The sequence below is a fragment of the Leopardus geoffroyi genome, chromosome B2, assembly GCF_018350155.1.
Source record: "Leopardus geoffroyi isolate Oge1 chromosome B2, O.geoffroyi_Oge1_pat1.0, whole genome shotgun sequence".
NCBI lineage: Eukaryota > Metazoa > Chordata > Mammalia > Carnivora > Felidae > Leopardus > Leopardus geoffroyi.
The window spans coordinates 106,129,055-106,151,380 of record NC_059332.1 but is presented as its reverse complement, the minus strand read 5'-3'; the positions used below and the strand labels follow the sequence as shown (position 1 = coordinate 106,151,380).

Here is a 22,326-nt window from a genome sequence, read left to right as displayed (position 1 = left end):
GTGGACTTGATTGTACTGACAAGCCAAGGGGGGAAGTGGCTAACTACAGATAAGCAATAGGCTAGACCCAGTTAATTGTGAACAACCCAAGAGATAGGTTCTAGTTTTTGTAAAAGACGACTAACAAAGGTTAAACACATTAGGTAGTGAAGAAAATGTTATCATAAAAGTGATATTCTAGGGACCTCCTAAATTTGCTCAAAGAAACTCACAAATTTTTTTCCAAGGAGGTTCCAGAACTAAAAGAAGGTTCCAGAACTAAAAGACTGCCAATGCGTGGTAACAATCTTGTTTTCATGCAATTTATACATTTATCTTTCTCTTACAGTATCTTCTGGTTAACCCATATAATTTATTTTGATTTGCAAAATGAAGTTTATAAAAAGGCAGAGGAATCTCTAAAGGCTTTTGAAATACCATAGTATAAGTTATGCAATTAGAATATAACACACTGTTTTCTAGATTGAGTTGCTAAAAAGCAATAGGAAGCTCAATGAACTCTCAAAGGACAAAATTAGATTTTGAACTAAACAAGAAAAACAGATCTTCCTAAGGCTACTCAAGTTCAAGTTTAGCTTGTAAACGGTCATCTTAAAAGTCATGTATGTTGGGGCACCTGAGTGGCAGAGTCAGTGAAACGACCGACTTCAGCTCAGGTCATGATCTCACAGTTCGTGGGTTCGAGCCCTGCATCGGGCTCTGTGCTGACAGCTCGGAGCCTGGAGCCCGGAGCCTGCTTCATATTCTGTGTCTCCCTCTCTCTCTGCCTCTCCCCCACTCATGCTCTGTCTCTCTTGGTCTCTTTTTTTTTTTTTTTTTTTAATTTTTTTTTTTTTCAACGTTTATTTATTTTTGGGACAGAGAGAGACAGAGCATGAACGGGGGAGGGGCAGAGAGAGAGGGAGACACAGAATCGGAAACAGGCTCCAGGCTCTGAGCCATCAGCCCAGAGCCTGATGCGGGGCTCAAACTCACGGACCGTGAGATCGTGACCTGGCTGAAGTCGGACGCTTAACCGACTGCGCCACCCAGGCGCCCCTCTCTTGGTCTCAAAAATAAATAAACACAAAAAAATTTTAAGTCACGTATATAATAATCCTAAGAAAATAGGGATTAGCAAAAGCCAATTTTGACAACAGGTATTCTTCATTAACCAAATAAAACAGGATGGGAAGAGTCGACAGCAACATCAGGTAATAGGCAAGAGACAGCAGTGCCAACATCAGGTAAGGAAGGAGGAGGAAGGAAAGAAAAAGGTCCAGGAGAGGATCACGAACCCAACTAGGCATTCCCCTCCTGCCATAAGGGACCAGATTTCTCAACTGTCCTTCCAGGTTTCAGCTTCAGAGGATGTAACAGAATAAAAGAGAAATGCTATGTGTTTACCTTTGTGCCTCGAATCTCTGTTATTCCCTATTATTGAATGAGAGTGAAATCCAAATAGAAAAAGATTACTTAGAGACAATCATCATATATAATTACTTACATGAGTTAATACTAGCAAACTGCTTAGAACAGTACCTCGCATGAGGGCTATAGAAGTACTTCATAGTTAGTAGTGAGTAGTTAAATAAATAAATCTATTAAAACAAATAAACAATGCTTGTTTTCCTTTTAGACTACGTCCCATGGAGTTAGAAACTTTTCTATCCATCACTTTGTCTATCCAGAAGCTTGTACAACACCTGGCACGTGGTGGCCTTCCAAATATTGTTAGAATTGAAATGAAGCTAAACGTTCTTTTATTTTATTTTTTATTTTTTTTTAATGTTTATTTATTTTTGAGAGAAAGAGAGACAGAGCGTGAGCGTGGGAGGGGTAGAGAGAGAGGGAGACACAGAATCTGAAGCAGGCTCCGGGCTCTGAGCTGTCAGCACAGAGCCCGACACGGAGTTTGAACTCACGAGCTGTGAGATCATGACCTGAGCCGAAATCAGCCGCCCAACCAACTGAGCCACCCAGGCGCCCCCTAAATGTTCTTTTATTTGCAACAGTTCTTAAAAGCCACACCTGATTATAAAGATGCATAAAAGATTTAATCCTGGCATTAAAAATATTTTTTAATGTTTATTTTTGAGAGAGAGAGAGAGAGAGAGAGAGAGAGAATGCACGAGAGCGAGTGTGAGCAGGGGAGGGGCAGAGAGAGAGAGGAAGAAACAGAATCCCAAGCAGGCTCCAGGCTCTGAGCTGTCAGCACAGAGTCTGACACAGGGTTCGAACCCATGAACCATGAGATCATGACCTGACCCAAAGTCTGGGGCTTAACTGTCTGAGCCACCCAGGCACCCCTAATCCTGGCATTTTAAAATATCATGAAAAGGTCAGGAAAAGAAATGTGGAAAAGCAAGGGAGGAAAGAAAATCATTCGTGTAATAAATATATAGATGTTTATGAACTTTAATAGTGCTCACAGCATGGTAGAGAAGCAATTTACACTAAATCCATTTTTGTATAATAAAGTTGAAGGATGAACATTTTTTCAAAATTAAAGTGAGTCAGGTTACCGTACTTCACTTTTGCAACTCATTCTTAGTTCACATACACTTGAAATTCCTTTTTTGTGCAGATGAGTGAAGAGACTTGCTTTGCAAATCTAATACAAATGAAATAACTAGTAACTTCTTGCTACTCATAAATGAGAATATTTTTCTAACCAAACTTATCTTTTCCAGTACAAAATAAGAATGTATATCCTCCTCTCCAAATGGTGATAATGATATTGATCTCTCAAATTTCTATAGCATTCCAATAAGTCCTAATAAAAACAGTGAGGTAAGCAAGTCTAAATTGATCATCAATGAGAATTTGTTTGAATTCTTTTTAGTTGAAATATATTTTATACATAACACTGTAAATCTGAAGTATACTATATATTCATTTGATATATTTATGTACTTTAATGTGATTGTCACTGGAAAGATAATTAGCCACTTCCATCATGTTACATAACTGGAATTATTAGTCTGTTAGAAAGTTTGGTGATTATACAGTTGACCCTTGAACAATGTGGTGGTTAGGGGCGCCAACCCCTGTGCAGCTGAAAATCTGTGTGTACCTTTCGAGTCTCCAAAAAGTTGACTACTAATAGCCTATTTTTTTTAATTTTCATACTCATAGCCTACTGTTGATCAGAAGCCTTACCAATAATATAAAGAGCCAATGAACACATATTTTATATGTATTACATACTATATTTTATAATAAAGCTAAAGAAAAGAAAGTATTAAGAAAATCATGAAAACACATTTACAGTACCGTATTAAAAAAACAACTCATATGTAAGTGATCTGCATAATTCAAACCTGCATTGCTCAAGGGTCAACTTTAATTCAATACTGTTGCCTATATTCACTATACTGTGAATTAGATTAGGGTTTATTTACTACTTGTTACAAGCTTGTACCCTTAAATAACATCTGGCTTATCCACCCCACCCCATCCCCATCCCCTGGTACCCATACCATTTTACTCTGTTTTTATGAGCTTGGCTTTTTTGGATTCCATATATAAGCAATATCTTATAGTACTTGTCTTTCTCTGTCTGATTTATCCCACTTAGCATAATGTGCTCCCGGTCCATCCATGTAGTTGCAAATGGCAGGATGTCCTTTCTCTTGCCTCAACAACTGGATTTTTTTTTTTCAGATTTTTTATGGAACAGTTGAAAGTAACGGTTGCAACATTGCATATATTTTACAGAGAAAAGAGCATGTATCATCATGCTAAGCTGTCCCGCAATGTATATCATTTCCTACACCAAAAAACCACATAAATACAGTAAAACTCTAATTCGGTTGTATCCTCCCAAAGTCATGATAGGAATGTGAGTTGGGAGAAGTTCAAAGATAAAATGTAAACACATACATTCCTTTAATCACCTGTGCCCCCCAGGCTCCAGACCTTCTCCTCTTCTTACGGATGGATTGCAAAAATGCAACTAAGCCCTACAGGGGATGGAATGGACCCTCCCTCTATCAACCCAGCATTAGAAGTTATTTTGATGGGTTCATCACAGCACAACCCTCACAACAGCAGAAGGCAGCTTCAGTCCCGCGTGGAGGCTGGAAGTGGAATGCTGACGGTGGTACTGCCTATGGCAAAACATCCACATTATTTCCTGTCTGAAGGCCTGACAGATAGATTCCCTTTCACAGAATGAAAGTTAACAACTGCATTCCTAGAGTTAAAAGGGGAAAGAGATGAAAACAGAAAAATGTGACTGGCTGTGAGAGGGAAAAATAATGGGAAAGCACTGAAGGGTCCTACCAGTTTGTGCCAAGCAATGTTTTCAGTTCTCAGCCAAACTCTGTGGAGGATTATCCTTTTCTTATGAAAAAGCCTGTCTCCACCCTCAGCTGGCCAGACAATATATGTCACTGTTAGTAGTCTCCATCCCGACTTTTAAAAAGGGTCTACACCTATACTTAAACATTCACAGAGACAATTCCAATGGAAACCCAAATGAAAGCGTGGTGACTCTGTCCATGGTTATGGTCTCTGTCCTGGGCAGTGTTCCTGGACGGGTAAACCTGTCTCAGTTCACAGACTGAACTAGTCTTTCTTGAGGGGGTCTTAAGAACATGAGCAGACCTCCACATAGGACTCATAGTTCTGCATGGGCGTTTGCTTCACAAGCGGCGGTGCTGTGTGCTTTGCAGCCCTTGGACTTGGTAGCTCCCACTCTCCCTCACCTCTGACCTTGTCGGCGAAGCAGATTTCTTCCTTTGCCATCCCCAGTTCCCGCCAGACTGGGGCACAGCAGAGAAGCAGTTAGTTCATCAAGTAGGCAGACAAATCAGGAAAGATAAATACCTCTCCCTTTTGTGAAACCGAATTGGTAGCCCTGGATGGTGGGAAGGGCTATCAGTGACACCAAACGGAATAGCACCGTGGCATCTGGCACCAGACAGGAGACCAAGACCTGGCAGACAATGGGCTGATTCCTTGGACAAAAGGATAAAAGGCCAGGAACCGTAGGAGCTGCCTTCATTGAGCACAGTAGGCCAGTTCCTCTCAACACATCCCTTGTCTGGAGCTACTGTTCCATGAGCAGCTGAGAGGGAAACCCTTTATCTTTCCTCGTGTGAATAAAAGAAAACTGTCCTACAAGGAAGAATAAACTGCCCCGAGCCAAGCCCAGAATCCTCTTGCTTGTCTGGCAATCTGACAATCTGTTCTGTACTACAATTTATGCTACTGCTACATTCTCTGAGGACTGTCTGGGACTCTACATTACAAGGCAATAATAGTGTGGTTGATAACTGCTCCAAGCCATTTTGGGTGGGCATATACATTTCACTTTGAAACTGATGAAACTAAGCTTTTGTTTCCTCTGTGAAAGGGTGTGTTTTAAAAATGGTGGGTATGCCATTAAAAAAAAAAAAAAAGACCCCTGCCCACCCATAACCATACAAAAACAGAGACCAAAGAGAAACCTAACTCCTGAGAGCTCTGTCATAAATCAAATTAAGCAACAACAAAACAACCTCCTGAAAACTTTCATTAACCTGATGAACACCCTCTGAAACACACATTTAATTTCTCATGACAGATAAGAACATGACGATGAGTCGAAGTGACCCTTCCAAGGGAGTGTCACGGGAGGAGCCAGCCACATCACACGCTGCTGGCTGCCAGGAAGGTGGTAGCTGGAGCGGCCCGGATTTGTGCTCGGAGCCATGCTGATAAAGCAATCTCTAGAAATGCTGAAGCTGCAAACGCCTTCACACTTGCGACTGTTTTCCGTTTGCTTTTTCAGTGCAGTCAGATGGCACGGTTGTCCTCGCCTGCCAATTGCAGTAGGGTCATCGTACAAAATTACAGAATTTTCAGGGCCATTTTCTTTGAAAAGGAGAGAAATTAGCATAAAAAAAGGATATTCCTGGACTATGCTATTAAAACCATAGTCACGTAAGAATGTAAGTGGATACGTATCCCTGGAGAGTTTTGGTCTCTGGTTCCCAGACAAAAATCAGTGACAGATGATAAATGAACCAGGCAGATTCCAAGACAAAGGTGCAGCTTTCCTTGGGGCTATGAGATGCAGGTCAAGAGATGCTGGAACACCAGGGCTCACAACCCACCTAGGCCATTCCCTCTCTCCCAACAAAAGATGGCAGTTACAGAAACTCATCACAGTGTCTCCAGGGAAGAAGGATCTGGGGAAAAGGAGGAGGAGGAGGAGGCCCATAGCTTTTTCTCTCTGAGGCTTACAGTTATGTCAATGAGGTACCTTGTGTGGAAGGTACCTCAATATAACCTTTCTTAATAAGTTTCTTTTTGAATTCTATCATGGCATAAAAGACAAAACAAAATAAAAAAACAAATAAACAAAAAGTAGTCTTTCTCAAGAATGTCCAAAACGCAGACCCAATCAGAACAAAATAGACTTCTGAGGCCCAAAACAACTTTGCACAAGCTAGAAATTTGTTCGAAGGCTTTTGTTTTATTTTTAAAAGTTGTAAGAGTTTTGCATGTTTCATAATATTGGCTGGGAGACATAAACCATTTATAAAATAGAAGTTACTAATCTTGTGCTTTCTCCCTATTTAGGATTTTTAAAAAATCAACAGACAGGGTATAATGCAGTATGCCAGATGTGTATCTTTCTAAAAATTATCATAGAAGTTGTGTTGCAGTTAGGAATGAAAACAGTATCATTTCCCACTTTTCCCGTTTCTCTTGTTCCTAGTGTAATATAAATATTACCAGTTGGCTTCCCATCGCTGTACTTCTAGATCACGGACAACGGTTAAAAAAAAATATTGGGAGTGGAGGTGGAAGTGCCGGAAACATAAGAGAACAATTCTTGGGCTTCCGAGGTTTTCTATATCGCAAATCATTTAGCAGACCACAACCGATTTAACCAATTTACCGTTAGGCTCCTGTGGTAAGCTGGTTTCTTTCTACCTCTAACCACAATGCCTCCTTAAGCATGCTGACTAGGAAGCATTTTCGTTTAAACCTTAACTTTATACTGGTACTCTGTATGTGAGTGATTTCTCAGAACTCCGTCTTCTCCTCAGGATACCTCTATGGGGAGGCCTGGAGAAGTTTCCATCTCTTCCAGCAAATGACAAAACTACAGCTCAGGTTTTCTTCTACACACACCACTGGATCGGATGGTTTTTGTCATGCAGAATTGGGACATTACAGGGTTTAAGAGTGGAGTCTCTGTAATCAGATGCCCAGACTTGAATCCCACCCAGATCTAGTAGAGTGATAAGCGAGTTACTTGAGGTCTTTGAGCTTCAGTTTTCTTAACTGTGGATGTTAATAATAGGCCCTGTCCTTAGGGCCATCATGACAGTGAAAGGGGATAGTGACTCTAAAGAACTAAGCCCAGGGTACAGCATATAACTGAATGCTCACGTGTAAGCACCTTCTACAGTACTTTATGGTCTTTTCTATATAATAAGCAGAGTCCTAAAATTTTATGTAAATCAAGTCTTTTTGAAAATGCAGAGGGGATATTTGCAGAGCTTTTGTAAAAATCCAGATTTTTAAATGTATGTTCGCCAAAACCAAGCTACATGCAGTCAGATTCATTAAATGTTCAATAAGCATCAGCAATTGCAAGACTATGCTAAGTATCAGGGCTACTGAAAAAAAAAAAAAGAATAAAATGCAATTTCTTGCTCAAGGAACCCTGTACCTTGTGTAAAGAAGCTAACATAATGATCTCAATCTGAGATTCGTGCTCTAGTAAAGGCTTAGAAAATCAACACAAGCCTCAGAGAGAGAGTAAGCGGGGCTATTGGACATCAGAGAAGGCTGTAGGGTAAATTGCATTGGATTTAGTTCGTATGCATGCGCATGTGTGTATGTGTGTGTTAGAAGGGGTGGGAAACACAGGGGAAGGAAAGGAGACCCATAGTAGGAACACCGTCAACAAATGTACAATGGCATAAAGTTGTACAATGTGATGTGGAAAAGACACAGACATGGGGAGACCCAGAAATGAGCTGGAAATGAAGGTGGGGAAGAGAGTGAGTGAGCCTTGAATGCCACCCTGACAAGTTTCTGTAACCAGGGGGATACAATTAATAACTTTCAAAATACGGAAAGAAAGAAATTATAATTCTATTCAACAAGATAGCCTTGGCTAGCCTGGAGGGAAGAGAGGCTGGTGAAAGGAGAGAGGGAAACATGGGGAGGCTCTTTCCACAAGAAACAGATACAAAGATGTAGCCTGACAGTGAGAATAAAAAAGCCAAACAGAAACACAACCAACTGTGGGCTTGCAGAATATGTGTTCTTGGTTCATCTCACAAGGCTGGATGGAGAAAATCTGTAGAGGGAGCTGTTTCCGGCTTGGGGAACCCTTGTCACGTGCTTGGAATGCTTTGGGCAAAATGATTTGACCAGGAATGCACCAGGAGGGTAGGGTGCGGCAGCTCAGCCTCTACTGGGTGGAAGGGGAGTATTCAGGGTGCTGAGGGTGGACCGGTGGGAGTGATGAGGATGATGGCTCACACGTGCTGAGTGCTTCCTGTGTGCCAGGCCTCATTCATTTAAGTTATACATATGTGCCTCGATTACCCATATACAGCTAGATAGTACTGTTTTGCCCATTTTAAACATGGGGGATAGAGACTGAGAAAGACTACATAACTTGCTCAAGGTTAAGCAATTAAAAAATAAGCAGTATGGCAGGAATGTGAAGGCAGGCAGTCTAATTCCAGAGTCCACACTCTTCAGCACAAGTGAGAAATCTAGGCAGAAATGACAGCCTTAATCTCAATCAATGCTGAAGGCCAGCCTGGTTTTATTGATCCACAGTGACCGGGGTGGGGAAGCCTATGAGATTCCATCAGAGCAAGGTCATTTGAGATCCTGAGAAGCCACTATCTGGTTTCCACCCAGATTCTTCCGGCAAGTCCATTGTCCAGGAACAACCCTAAACTTCACACATCCAGGGAAGGCCAAGTTTCAAGGGAAACTGGGACCCAGTCAATCTTCCTGAAACATCAGGAAAACAGAAATGACAATTCCTCTGGGGTCCCTGAGGGCAGTGGCAGCAGAAACAAAACTCTTGAGTGAATTCAAATCTCCAGGTCCTTTCTGGTCAGCAAGATGGGAAATGGAACTTAGCCATCGGATGAGTCATAAAGAGTTTTAAAGTTGAGAATAATGACCTTTAGTATGCATTCACAGCCCTCCCTCTTTAGTGTCATAAATAAAAGTTAGATATTTCATACTTTAAATGTAGGTATTTTGGTATAACACAGTATCTGAAGCAGCATCTACGTTTTCCCAAAGTTCAAGATATTTTAGTGTTTTATATAATTAACCTCTATTAATTTTTTACATTGTGAATATAAAAGGCCAGAGATGGAGAATCAGTACCAAAGCAGCACTCTGAACTGTACTATGAAACAATTCTAAATTTTAAGATATATTATTTAAATAGACTCTCTGGGGGCGCCTGGGTGGCTCAGTCGGTTAAGTGTCCGACTTCAGCTCAGGTCACGATCTCGCGGTATGTGAGTTCGAGCCCCGCGTCGGGCTCTGTGCTGACTGCTCAGAGCCTGGAGCCTGCTTCAGATTCTGTGTCTCCCTCTCTCTCTGACCCTCCCCCGTTCATGTTCTGTCTCTCTCTGTCTCAAAAATAAATAAACGTTAAAAAAAAAAAAAATAAAAATAAATAAATAAATAAATAGATAGATAGATAGATAGACTCTTTGTTTTAATCTTCAAATCCAGGCTTAAAAGTGAACCTGTTCAACCCTAGAGTAGTGTTGGCTACCTCAGTGAAGGTTCTGTGGTCTTATGTGCCCAAATATAAGATGAGTTTCCTCTGAAAAGGTGCCACCTTAGATTTGTGTTTTTCAAAGTCTCCTAGTACACTGACCTCTTTGAACAACAAGGAATCGAATTGTTTTGGGAAGACACTAGAAATACTTAAATGAATGTAGTCTTGAATGCCAAAAAGAGCCCACCTGACAAAGAGCTGTGAAAAGAAACAAAGAAAACAATGCAGTCTTAGTTTGCATTCCTGGGGAGGGGGGGGAACACATGACCTCACAATTTCTAATGCTGGAAGTTTTTGCAAACAGGCCTTTCAAAGATCATTTTATTTCAGTTTTTTAAAAATGTTTATTTATTTTTGAGAGAGCGAGTGAGGGAAGGGCAGAGAGAGAGGAAGACAGATTCTGAAGCAGACCCCACGCGATGCGGGGCTCGAATTCTCCAACTGGGAGATCCTGACCTGAGCTGAAGTTGGGCACTCATACCGAATGAGCCACCCAGGTGCCCCTCAAAGATCACTTTAAAAAGGTATAATATTTGCCAAAAATGCATAATCTGACTTTAATCATGAAGGAACAACAAACCAACCCAAATCAACATTCTACAGAATAAGTAGCTGGAACTCTTCAAAACTGGACAAGGGACAAAGTAAGACTGAGGAACTTTCCCAGATTAAAGCAAATGGAGGAGTCATGATAACTGAATGCTTTGTGACCCTAGCTGAATCCTGGAACAGAAAAGAGATGTTCATGAGACGTTCGTGTTTCTTTGGAAGGTAGTCTCAGTTTCTTTGGTCTCTTTAACAGAAACCCAGAATTTCCACAGTTAGAGTGAAAACAACCTCTACTAAGCAAACTATACTTGTTACTTTTTGGGGGGAGGGGGGCGGGGGCGTGGTCAGGATATTAGTACACAAGATCTTGAAAGTCAGTGTATATATATTTTAGATCCAAATGTTTTGTAAGTTTAAAAGCAAAACTTGTATTTAAAGATATCTTTAAAGGGGCGCCTGGGTGGCGCAGTCGGTTAAGCGTCCGACTTCAGCCAGGTCACGATCTCGCGGTCCGTGAGTTCGAGCCCCGCGTCAGGCTCTGGGCTGATGGCTCGGAGCCTGGAGCCTGTTTCCGATTCTGTGTCTCCCTCTCTCTCTGCCCCTCCCCCGTTCATGCTCTGTCTCTCTCTGTCCCAAAAATAAATAAACGTTGAAAAAAAAAAATTTAAAAAAATAAAAATAAAAAAATAAAGATATCTTTAAAAACTTATTTTGCCCTTAAAATTTGTTTTCCCCAAAAAAGGTTGATATACCTTTACTTTGTCAATTTTGCTGCATCCTGGCTGTTTCAAGGGTATTTTGAAAGGAATAATCAGTGTCTTAACTCAGTGATAAATACATATGGAATTCTTCTAACTGATATTGAACCTGAAATATCAACTATTATTATAATATGTGACAAACAGAAGAATAGTCCCACCTTGTCTCTATTAGGCCTTTTAAAAGCAATGAGATCAAGTGCATGTTTTGCCTGATTACTGTGATAGTTGGTGTGGTTTACACTTGTTTACAATGCATTTTACTACCATGAGTGTGGATTACAAAAGTGCCCAAAGTATATGAACCAAACATTTAAAACAAAATTGGCATGGGGATGAACTATTAAAAATGAACTGCATCATGATTAAAAGTGCAGAACTTCAGCATACTCACAATTGTTAATGCAATCGGCATTCCAAGTACTTCCATTCTTGGCAAAGCTTACTAACACTAATGCCAGAAAACATTATTCTTTTTCAAAACATTAACTCCACATTCAAAATTCTGATAGTGTTGAGCCTTAAAATCTCTTGGCATGGGCTTTAACAATTCATTGGTTAATGAAAAAAACTGAGTTGGATAAACTAAAACTACTCAGCTATTTCAGTCACGCATGTAATTGTTAGAGCTGTCATATATGGGGATTTCAAAGAGGTATTCCAGAACATACATTCTTCACTGCTGCCCTTGGGCAGGCACTTTGTGCCATCACCACCAGCCCAGACAAGTGTTATGGATCCTGGAGACCCTGCACTACTAGGGCTCTCCCTCCATGGTCATGCCAGGTCCTGTAGCTACGCTGGCTGCAGAGTAACCTCCCGCTCTCCCAGGGACCCGGGCAACAGCCCCACAGGAATGCCCACCCCCAGCTGGACACAGGATGACAAAGCACTTGTCCCTCCCTCCTCCTCCTTCCTCCTCCTTTGCAGATGCCTGCACTCCTTAGGGAAGTTCAAACTGGCCAGGGGACTATTTTAACTAAGTTAAAATATTGGTCTAGTTAGTATTTTTGGTCAAAGGAAATCTATTGTTTATTAACATATCAACATCTGATTGTTAAAGAAAAAATAGAAAGTGGAGAGAAGATATAACAATACCCATAGTTAAAACTTCTAAAATGTCACTTTAAGATTCTCCAGAAGTTTTTGGGGTGCCTGGGTGGCTCAGTCGGTTAAGTGTCTGACTTCACCTCAGGTCATGATCTTGCGGTTCGTGAGTTCAAGGCCCGTGTCAGGCTCTGTGCTGACAGCTTGGAGCCTGGAGCCTGCTTCGGATTCTATGTCTCCCACTCTCTCAGCCCCTACCCTGCTCACACTCTGTCTCTCTCAGACATAATAATAAACGTAAGAAATAAACTTAAGAAAAAAAAGATTCTCCTGAAGTTATGTTGTCTTAGTTGATGCGAAGGTTTTTTTTCCCAATTGATATATTAGTGTATATTCATGTTTTACCTAATAGTATATCATAAGCATCTTCCCATATTAATAGTCTTTTAAACAAATATGTGTTTAATATGCCAACTAACTGTAACATGTCTTAGTGAACTGGTTCCTTATCATTGAACTTGTTGATTCACTTTTAAAAAAATCATTGATTCACTGAGTCGATCTACTACAGTCACGTCACTGGATTCAATATTAGAAGCACATAGATAGGAGTCAGTGGCTCCTCTCAGAATGCTTTTCAAAACTACAAAAGATACAAACATACACACAACACATATAGCATATGCATGTCTACACTTTCTATATGTGGCCCTAAGCATTTAATTAAAAAAAAAAAAATATTCTTACAGGACTGAAATATCCTAATTTTCTTTCCAGGTATTTCTTTTATTGCTGATTTCTGTAATCCTTGTCTACTGGGTTTGCCTTAGCACGACTGATCAGGAAATCTCTAAAGCAGCCACAGAAGAAAAATACTGAGCATCTTTAAATGTTTCATCTTAAGAACATCCCTAGCCAATTTGGGCGCTTGGGTGGCTCAGTCAATTAAGCCTCCAACTTTGGCTCAGGTCATGATCTCGTGGTTCGTGAGTTCGAGCCCTGCATCGGGCTCTGTGCTGACAGCTTGGAGCCTGGAGCCTGCTTCGGATTCTGTCTCCCTCTCTCTCTGCTCCTCTCCCATTTACATTCTGTCTCTCTTTCTCAAAAATAAACAAAGATTAAAAAAAATCCCTAGTCAAAAACATTAACTACACCTGCATGTTAGACAAAACTGCTGTATGATGTAATACTGGGCTGAGACTTTGTTGTGGTTTTCTCTAAGGGGTGGTCCTGGGACAGAGAAGCAGACATCTGGAAACAGAGGCCTTAGAGCCACAAAGACATCGATATAAATCCTCCTCTCATCCCTTACTGAGCTGTGTGATTTTTGGCATGTTAGTCAAAAACAGAAAACAAAAATCCAACAAAAAACCCCAACTCATTGTGCTTCAGTTTCCCTACTTGTAGAAAGGAGGTAAGAAAATAACATTTACCTCCAAGGTGGATGTAAGCATTCTAGAAAACCTATGTAAGGGTCAAGCATGTGCCTGGCACACAACAGACACTGAATATGCTTATTTCCACAATGAGCATATATTCTGTTTTTAAAAGATAAACCTAGGGGCGCCTGGGTGGCTCAGTCAGTTAAGCGGCCGACTTCGGCTCAGGTCATGATCTCGCGGTCTGTGAGTTCAAGCCCCGTGTCGGACTCTGTGCTGACAGCTCAGAGCCTGGAGCCTGTTTCAGATTCTTTGTCTCCCTCTCTCTGACCCTCCCCTGTTCATGCTCTGTCTCTCCCTGTCTCAAAAATAAATAAAACGTTAAAAAAAATTAAAAAAAAAAAAAAGATAAACCTAACCATATATAATAAAATATAAAGAGAAAATTTTATTTACTTGGCTTTACTGCTACAGGTGAATTGTAAGCCATTACTCATTTCCTAGTGAAGGGTCTAAGTCTTGAAAATTCAAGAGTCGGGGCGCCTGGGTGGCGCAGTCGGTTAAGCGTCCGACTTCAGCCAGGTCACGATCTCACGGTTCGTGAGTTCGAGCCCCGCGTCAGGCTCTGGGCTGATGGCTCGGAGCCTGGAACCTGTTTCCGATTCTGTGTCTCCCTCTCTCTCTGCCCCTCTCCCGTTCATGCTCTGTCTCTCTCTGTCCCAAAAATAAATAAAAAACGTTGAAAAAAAAAAATTCAAGAGTCTAGAAATGTAGAGGTCGGTGCCCAGAAGCTGACCATGAGCACCTGGGAATCTACCTCCTAACATGTAGTTAATCCCATGCTTTTCCTCCTTTCTGTATATTCGCGAATACACATAGGAGATGATGAAGTAAAGTCACAGTGTGGGAAAGCCACTTCCACTCTCCAATCCTGCTCCGGAATGATTTGCTCCCCTTTCTAGTTCTTCTCACCTCGCCTCTGATTTGAGAGAGCCCCAAAACAACAGAGGACTACTCTGCTGCTCTGTCAGCAGGTGGAATTAACTGCTCACCTTTCAAGAAAGTAGATGTTCCCCTGGAGACACCAGTGTGGAAAAGCCAATTCTGGCCCTGCAGTGCTTTGCCTCACATTTTACAGGAGAGCTCTGACACTCAACCCTCTCCTCTGAATGTGAATGAAATTTCCTGGCTAATGAGGGTTTCCCTGAAGAGTGCTTCCAAAAAAAAATACACATTTGGTCACCAGTAAGTGTTCCCAGGGGCCTTAAGCAACCCTGGAATTCTCATTTTTCCCATTTGAATCAAACTGTGGAGTTAAAAAGTTGCAACCAATCATATGAAATCAACTATCTTTACTCGGTCAGAGCAATTCAGTCATCATTAAAATAGACATAATATTCCCAGGGATACAAAAATCTTGGATTTTTCTTCCCCCCATGGGGGTTAGATAAGCACACATATCTGAATGGTCTCCAGGCTAGTCTGGGCCTCCACGCTGGGAGGAGGGACCAGGAGAGAGGAAACACATCTGTGTGCAAAGGTAAATACAACATTGAAAGTTGTGTGTGTTTGAGACGTTGCCTATAGAGCTAGTAGGTAGACAAAACTTGCATCATTTTTGGAGTTGTATGCATAGGGAATTTCAGAAAACCTCTAACCTCAATAGACCCTGTACATAAGATTCTGTCTTTGTTTTTGAATTGTCTAAATCCACACTGTTTCCTTGGGCTCAGGATCACAGGGTCACTGTTACAGTGACTGCAGACTCCAATGTACTAACCGCACACCACAAAGCACAAAAAGAGCTTAGTTTCAAAAGATTATTTTGAAAACTGTCCTTTGCTTTTGCTGTGCCGTTAACCTGAAAACTCTGACCTCAGACATGCACGGTCCATTCCCTCGAGTCACTTGGGTCTCTGGTCAAATGTTCTCTTACTGGAGAAATCTTCCTGACCGTCCCTTGTGAAGTAGTAGAAACCCACTCAAAAACAGGCCCTGTATCACCTTAGGATGCCTTATTTTTCTTACTCTTATTTTTCTTTAAAAAAAAATTTTTTTTTTAAGTTTATTTGAGGGAGAGATGGAGAATGAGCAGGGGAGGGGCAGAGAGAGGGAGAGCAAGCATCCCAAGCAGGCTCTGTGTTGTAAGTACCAAGCCCGATGCCAGGCTTGAACTCATGAACTATGAGATCATGACCCGAGCCAAAACCAAGAGTTGGATGCTCAATTGACTGAGCCACCCAGGTTCCCCTCTTATTCTTATTTTTCTTTCTCCCTACCTCTCATATTATAGATACATTTGATTTTCCACCTCCCCTCCCCGGCAATGCAAGCTCCATGAAAGGAGGAACTTTGTTTTTTCACTGCTATATCCCACAGAGTTCGTGAATACCCCATTACTGTTCAATAAATATTTGCCACATGAATGAATGACTTGTAGATGTTTTAGCCAAATCCCATACATCTCCAATTCTCTTCCCAGCAAGATATAAATGCAAACAAAGCTCCTGGAATACATGTAAGGCTAACACTAAATCTCCTTAGATGTCTTTGTTGCAACTTACAAAGCAAGTGTATCCATATGAGCTACGCTAAGAATTTACAAAAAGCAAGCTTCTCTTCTAATCTTCCCAGGCTATAATACTAATGAACACACAATTTGCCCTCCCTCTCAAGTTTCAAATCATTTCATGCTCACAGAAACCTAGATATCTTTCTTACCATACTGATCGGAATTGGTGGTGAAGAGAAGGTAGTCAGAGGCACAGGTCTGGGATTCAATATCCAAATCTCCTAACCTCAGAATCAGTCTCTTCCCCTTTGGTACTCTGATAGTCTTTTCACAAACAGTGTGATTGGGGTAAGTCCCTGGATAATTCTTAGACGTCATTGTGCCGCTGTCCTGATACGTCACTATGTGCCCACAGCCATCACCTGGTAAAGAAAAAAAAGAATGAAAGAAGTGAAATTAATTCTTATTGAGCATTGAGAGAGTCTAGTACAACCTCCAAGTCATGAATTTATTCCTTCTTTGCAGAGAGAGAAAAGCTAAAAAAAAAAAAAAAAAAAAAAAAAAAAAAAGAGGAAGAAGAAGAAATTATTTACTATTTCAGGGTATTTCATGTGGTTTCCCAGTTTAATCTTCTGAATATTGATCAAAATGTTTCCGATACTAGAATGGAAAGCCCTTGGCAAACACATCATTTAATCACACTACTTTTTCTAACCATCTATTTATCTACCCACTGAAACTTGCACAGTAGGCCCTCGACACTCACACATTTGCCATTTGTGATGGAGAAAATAATCTGACTCGCTTTAGAGGGTCATCATACTGCTACACAAGAAAATGTGCGCCACATGCTGCTGGTAGAATCTGAGACCCAGGCTGAGAGGAGAGTGAGAACCTGTAGGAGGCTAGCAGCCATTTGACATTCGTATCTCAGTTAATGGCAGTCACAGATGTGAAAGGTTCCTGATAGACCCAGGATGTGTCATTAGAGATTGTCGAGGGTCTAGTGCATTGAGCGCTTGCCACGTAACCAGACCTGGTATTGTCAGACACAAAAAAAGCAGCAAGGGCAGCTTCGCAGAACTAAGAGCAAAACGGGAGACGGTCACATGTTCAACTAATACAATACTAGGTGCTATGTGCCATATCGGGAACTTAAAGTGCTGAGGAAGGTAGGAGAGAATCGATTTCAGTGAATTATCACACTTCACTAAAATAAATTTTTTTTAAGACTTTTCTGAGTAGGAAAAAACATCAATTGACCAACTCGTTGCTCCAATAGATGAAAATGACTAAATCATTCACTCAGATATCTAAGTGCATGCACAAATGGGTGGGTTGCAAGGTAAATTAGCATACATTGCATTCAAATTGCAAAATTCCTGTGGTTAGTTTGGCTTCACATAAAAGCAAGAATTTCTGCCCTTAGCTGGAGGGAGAGAAAGCAGAAATTAACTGAAGAAGGAATTCTCGGAGTAGTAATAAAATGAGAGGCCTCTGCATCCCAAAGTCTCCCACAGAGAAGCCCCAACTTGAGCAGCCTTCTTCCTCCTCTAGCCTCTTCCTGAGCTACAGGAGGATTGGCCTGGGGCCTTCTTTTATCCCACTCTCTTCTGACCCTGAGGCTCCCAGCCTAATGATAATGGAGGCTTAGTGAAAAAAAAAAAAAAAGGTGGGGGGGGGGGGGGAGGCACAGAACTCCAGAATCTACTCCATTATCAGCAGACAGGTCTAAGGAGAAGATCCACCCATAATCCAGAAACTGCCACAAAATTCCCAGGGCCCCAGACAGGCGGATGGATGGGGAGAGAAGAATTAACCTTACCAAGCGATGGGTCAGAGAAAACCAACAAAAACACAGGTGGACACTAAGATAAACTCCTATGAAACCTGGGCACCTAGGGAGAAGCTGTGCAATTTATCTGGAAGATGATAGAGACCCATACAAGTTTTTGAGAAAGGAGATAATGAAAGAAGTATTTGGAAAAAAGATAGTCTGGTTTGGCAATGCTACAGGAATTAGGATGTAAAGAGAATCTGGATCAGAGGAGCAGGACAAAGGCTAGGAGTGGGGCAGCTAGAAAGGGAAGGGAAAGAAAAACAGATATTCACAAGAAAAAAAAAATTACTGGACTTGGGTTTTGGCTACTTATAGTGGGAAAGACAAGAGGAGGGAGAAAAAAAAACAACAAACCACTGAGATTCTGAGTCTAGAAATGACTGGAACACTGAGGCTAATATAAATAGAAAGAGAAGCCCAGAGAGAGAGAGAGCGAGCGAGCAGGTCTGGGGGCAGACGTTGTAAGTCTGGTTAAGGCTGAGGTGACAGCTCTATTTCTTGACATCTCTGGCAGTGAGCACAAAATAGTTAAAAATTAAATGAAAATTATACTAGGGTGAAGCATGTGGTACAGAAGCACATAGTGAACAGGGCTTTGATTTAAAATTTGAATTATTTGCCTGCTTGTAAAGTCTTTGGTTTAAAAAATCCAATTTTGGGGAGCCTGGGGGGCTTAGTCGGGTAAGCGTTCAAGTTCAGCTCAGGTCATGATCTTGCAGTTTGGGAGTTCAAGCCCCGTGTCCGGCTCTCTACTGTCAGCTCAGAGCCTGCTTGGGATTCTCTGTCCCTCTCCCCACCCCCCACTCACTCTCTCTCTGTGCCTCCCCCACTGGCGCTCTGTCTCTCAAAAATAAACATACAAAATCAGTTTAAAAATCCAATTTACAGTTTCTCTTGAAAACTGGAAAGACACCGCAATCATGCCAGCAGGCATTCTTATGGGGCTAGTGACACAGTGGCTGCCCCTTTAAAGGAGACAGATGCCCTAGCTCCCCACCAGACCCTGACTGCTCATTTCTATGACACGTCCCACCTTGGGAGGCAATGATTTTGAACATGCTGCTAGGGCAACACTAGGGAAGCTAGTGTACAAAAAATCATGCATACAGGGGCGCCTGGGTGGCGCAGTCGGTTAAGCGTACGACTTCAGCCAGGTCACGATCTCGCGGTTCGTGAGTTCAAGCCCCGCGTCAGGCTCTGGGCTGATGGCTCAGAGCCTGGAGCCTGTTTCAGATTCTGTGTCTCCCTCTCTCTCTGCCCCTCCCCCGTTCATGCTCTGTCTCTCTCTGTCCCAAAAATAAAAACAAACGTTGAAAAAAAAAAAAAAAAAGAAAGAAAAAAAAATCATGCATACAAATACACACATAACTAACCCTCTCCATGCCGCCAAGAGTTCACCTGGTCAAACATGTCAATGCCTTTTATTACTATGAAATTCTCTGCTTTAATAAGAAAAGAAAAAGCGAGCTCTTTTGGAAAACACAACTAAAAAATATAAAATGAAGGGTAATTATATGTGAATCAACTTTCATATCATTATTGTATTCTTGATTTTAAGTGACATGTCATGACAAAGGAAAATCCCAGGGTATCACGTTTATCCAACCCTGTAATTACACTTCTTACCAATCACTTTCACTCTAAAGCCCAAGAGGAAGCTAATTTTACCGGGTGATACGGGGCAGAAAGTGAGCAGGTTTGTCTCCAACACTCCCCTCGTTATTCTGCCTGGGGGATCTGTGCCTCCTTGGAAAAATTTCTCTTTTCCATTAACTATCAGAATGAAACTCTAGGAGTCTTTGTTCTGCCAAAAAAAAACAAAAAACAAAAAAAAACAAAAAAAAAAACCCTGAAAGGAGCTGCTGAGTCCTAATTCGTTAAAAAGCAAGCTGTCATTAGAAGTTGTAATTTCACCTCTGCCTATGGACAGAGACTATTTCTAGAGTTTTCTGTGGCAAACACTAATATAATACATTTATCCCAGGGTATTAACTACATTAGGAATTTTCACCCTATTGTCCTCCCATAGTGTGATTAAGAAAACTAGATAGAATAATAATACTGTAATACATACTTGAAAGTGGATGAGAGAGTAGATCTTAAATGTTCTCACCACAAAAAAAGAAATGGTAATTTTGTGAGGGGATGGAGGGGTTAGCTAACATTGTCGTGGTAATAATTTTGCAATATGGAAGTGTGTCAAATCAACACATTGTAGATTTGAACTAACACAATGTCATATATCAATTATATCTCAATAAAGCTGGAGGAAAAAAGCACTAGAAATATGCCAAAGGGGAGAATAGAGAACTGGTAGGGAGAGAAAATGGCTACCATATCATGGATTGTATAAGGCAGATTCATGCAAATAATCAACAATAGAGAAGCAATATTCCTATGACCTCATCCTAACACTCTGGTAGTTTAACTCATCACCTGACTGTAGTTAAGAATCAACTGACAGGGAAAACAACAAAAATTATTTAAAAATCTATCAGTCTTTGTTCCATTTCTTGTGTGTCAATGTCAATTTCCTGGTTGTGATTTGCAAGATGTTATCATTGAGGGTAACTAGGTAAAGGGTACAGGACATTTCTCTGTGTTGTTTCTTGCAATTGTATATAATCTACAGTTATCTCAGAAAGTTTCATTAAAAAAATTGAAAAAAAATCTGTCAGTGTAGTTAATTTTGGCTGACGAGGGTGAAAATGAGGGGGCTTTCATTTTCTACTTTATACTTTTCTACACTATTTGGATTTTGTTATTCTGTATGTTTCTCCCATTTAAACTATGCTTAAATAAAATATACAAATTTACATTGAAAAAGTATATATGGAATGCCAACCAATAAAGGAGTCCACTTTTATTTGAAAATCTTTCTGTAACAAATTCATTACCCATCTTCCTCATATTTGTCTAAGGAGCATGGGGTATTATGTCTGGGGTGGGGCAGGGGTGGGGGTGGCGGTGCTATACATGTTCCAGTTTACAGATGAGGAAACACAATGCATACTGACTTTCCTTAAGGCTACTTTACTGATGGTGGATCCCAGACTACAATTCCCAGGTGATTTAACAATGGCTCTAGGATTTTAAAAAACATTTTTGTCTTCTTTGACTTTGTAACAAATACTTATGCTTAATCTTTAAAAAACATCTGAACTGCTGCCCTATCAGACCTTCCTTTGGATACTTTGATGACACCCTCCTATTAAAATGAACAGTTCCCTAATGAGAGAAAGCTGACTCCTGCAAGTCATAAACAGATGGAAAACCATTGGGTAGAAAGTTGAGGAAGAACTTCAAAATTTAAGTGCCAGATGTGTTACCATCTAAACTCACTGATGGATCCCATGACTACAAGTAAGGCAATGAGATACTAGGTGTCTCCAGGTTGGATAAAATGTGCTCTATGCACCAACACCTATGAAGCACTCTTGCCAAAAAGCAAAATGTGAATCAATAATTGACTCCAAATCTCATCAAGCCTTTACACCTAACTTCCAGGCTACAGGAAATGCACAAGTTTATTGACACCGTAAGGAAGCTATTAGCCAAATCTAGGCTGGAATATGCTAGTGCAACTGACCTAGTTTCTTCAACAATGAATTGTATAAAGAGGCATAAAAGAATGTATTTATTTTAAACTAAAGGAAACTGAAGAACCACAGCAACCAAGTGAATCCTGATTTGAAAAACCAACCTTATAAAACTGTTTCAAGAAGGTAAGTGGGGTAGTGATATCAGGAAAGTATTATTCATTTTATTAGGTGCGATAATGATGTTGAGGCTGTGTGAGAAATGTCTTTTTTTAGGGAGGCCTACTGACATATTTGGGCTGAAATGGCATGATAACATGAAGTCTGGGATTTGCCTTAAAATACTCGAGTAAAAAAAGGGAGGAAGCAGGATAAGAAAAAAGAGATGGGGGAAGGTTGATGGCTGCTATGGATGAGGGTTCAGTTTTAAAAAAAAACTGAAATGAAAAGAAATGAAGGTCAGTCTTTAGGGGAAAAAATATCACCTTGGTTTTGAGGATTAAGCTCCATATGGTGTTGGGAGGCCTGATGGGTAGTGAGCCACAGTGATACAGGAGTGTGGGGTGAGACCACTAGGTTCAAAAGTGTCACCTACCTAACATTAAAGGGGGGTGGGGGGAGCATGGAAATAAAGGGGAAGGAGGAAGCTTTGCCACAGGGAACTTGTCTAGTCTTCAAAAGTGGCTACCACCCAGTGTTTATCTTTTTCTTCCTTTGAACTGTAATTTAATGGCCAAAGCACATGATGACTAAACTATCTGTCATTTCCTCCTCTCCTCTGCAGAATATTTGAAGAGTGGTCACTCCATGATGGGCCTAAATCCTGAGGTTTGCTTGGAGCCATAGCCGACTTGTGAGACTGATCAAACTCCTTCTCAAAACAACTTAAAAGACAAAACTGGATGAAGTTGAGATTTTGGAAAAAGCTGCTAAGTACTCAGTAGTTTA

General features: G+C 40.9%; 1 protein-coding gene across 1 annotated transcript in view; it reads right to left on the bottom strand.

Moving 5' to 3' along the window:
- DCBLD1 (discoidin, CUB and LCCL domain containing 1) overlaps positions 1-22,326 on the bottom strand; it is a 67,410-nt gene that overhangs the window by 28,668 nt on the left and 16,416 nt on the right. The window contains exon 2 of the mRNA XM_045499394.1: positions 16,209-16,421. Coding sequence (XP_045355350.1) covers positions 16,209-16,421 — 213 coding nt within the window. The remainder of the gene's footprint in view (positions 1-16,208; positions 16,422-22,326) is intronic.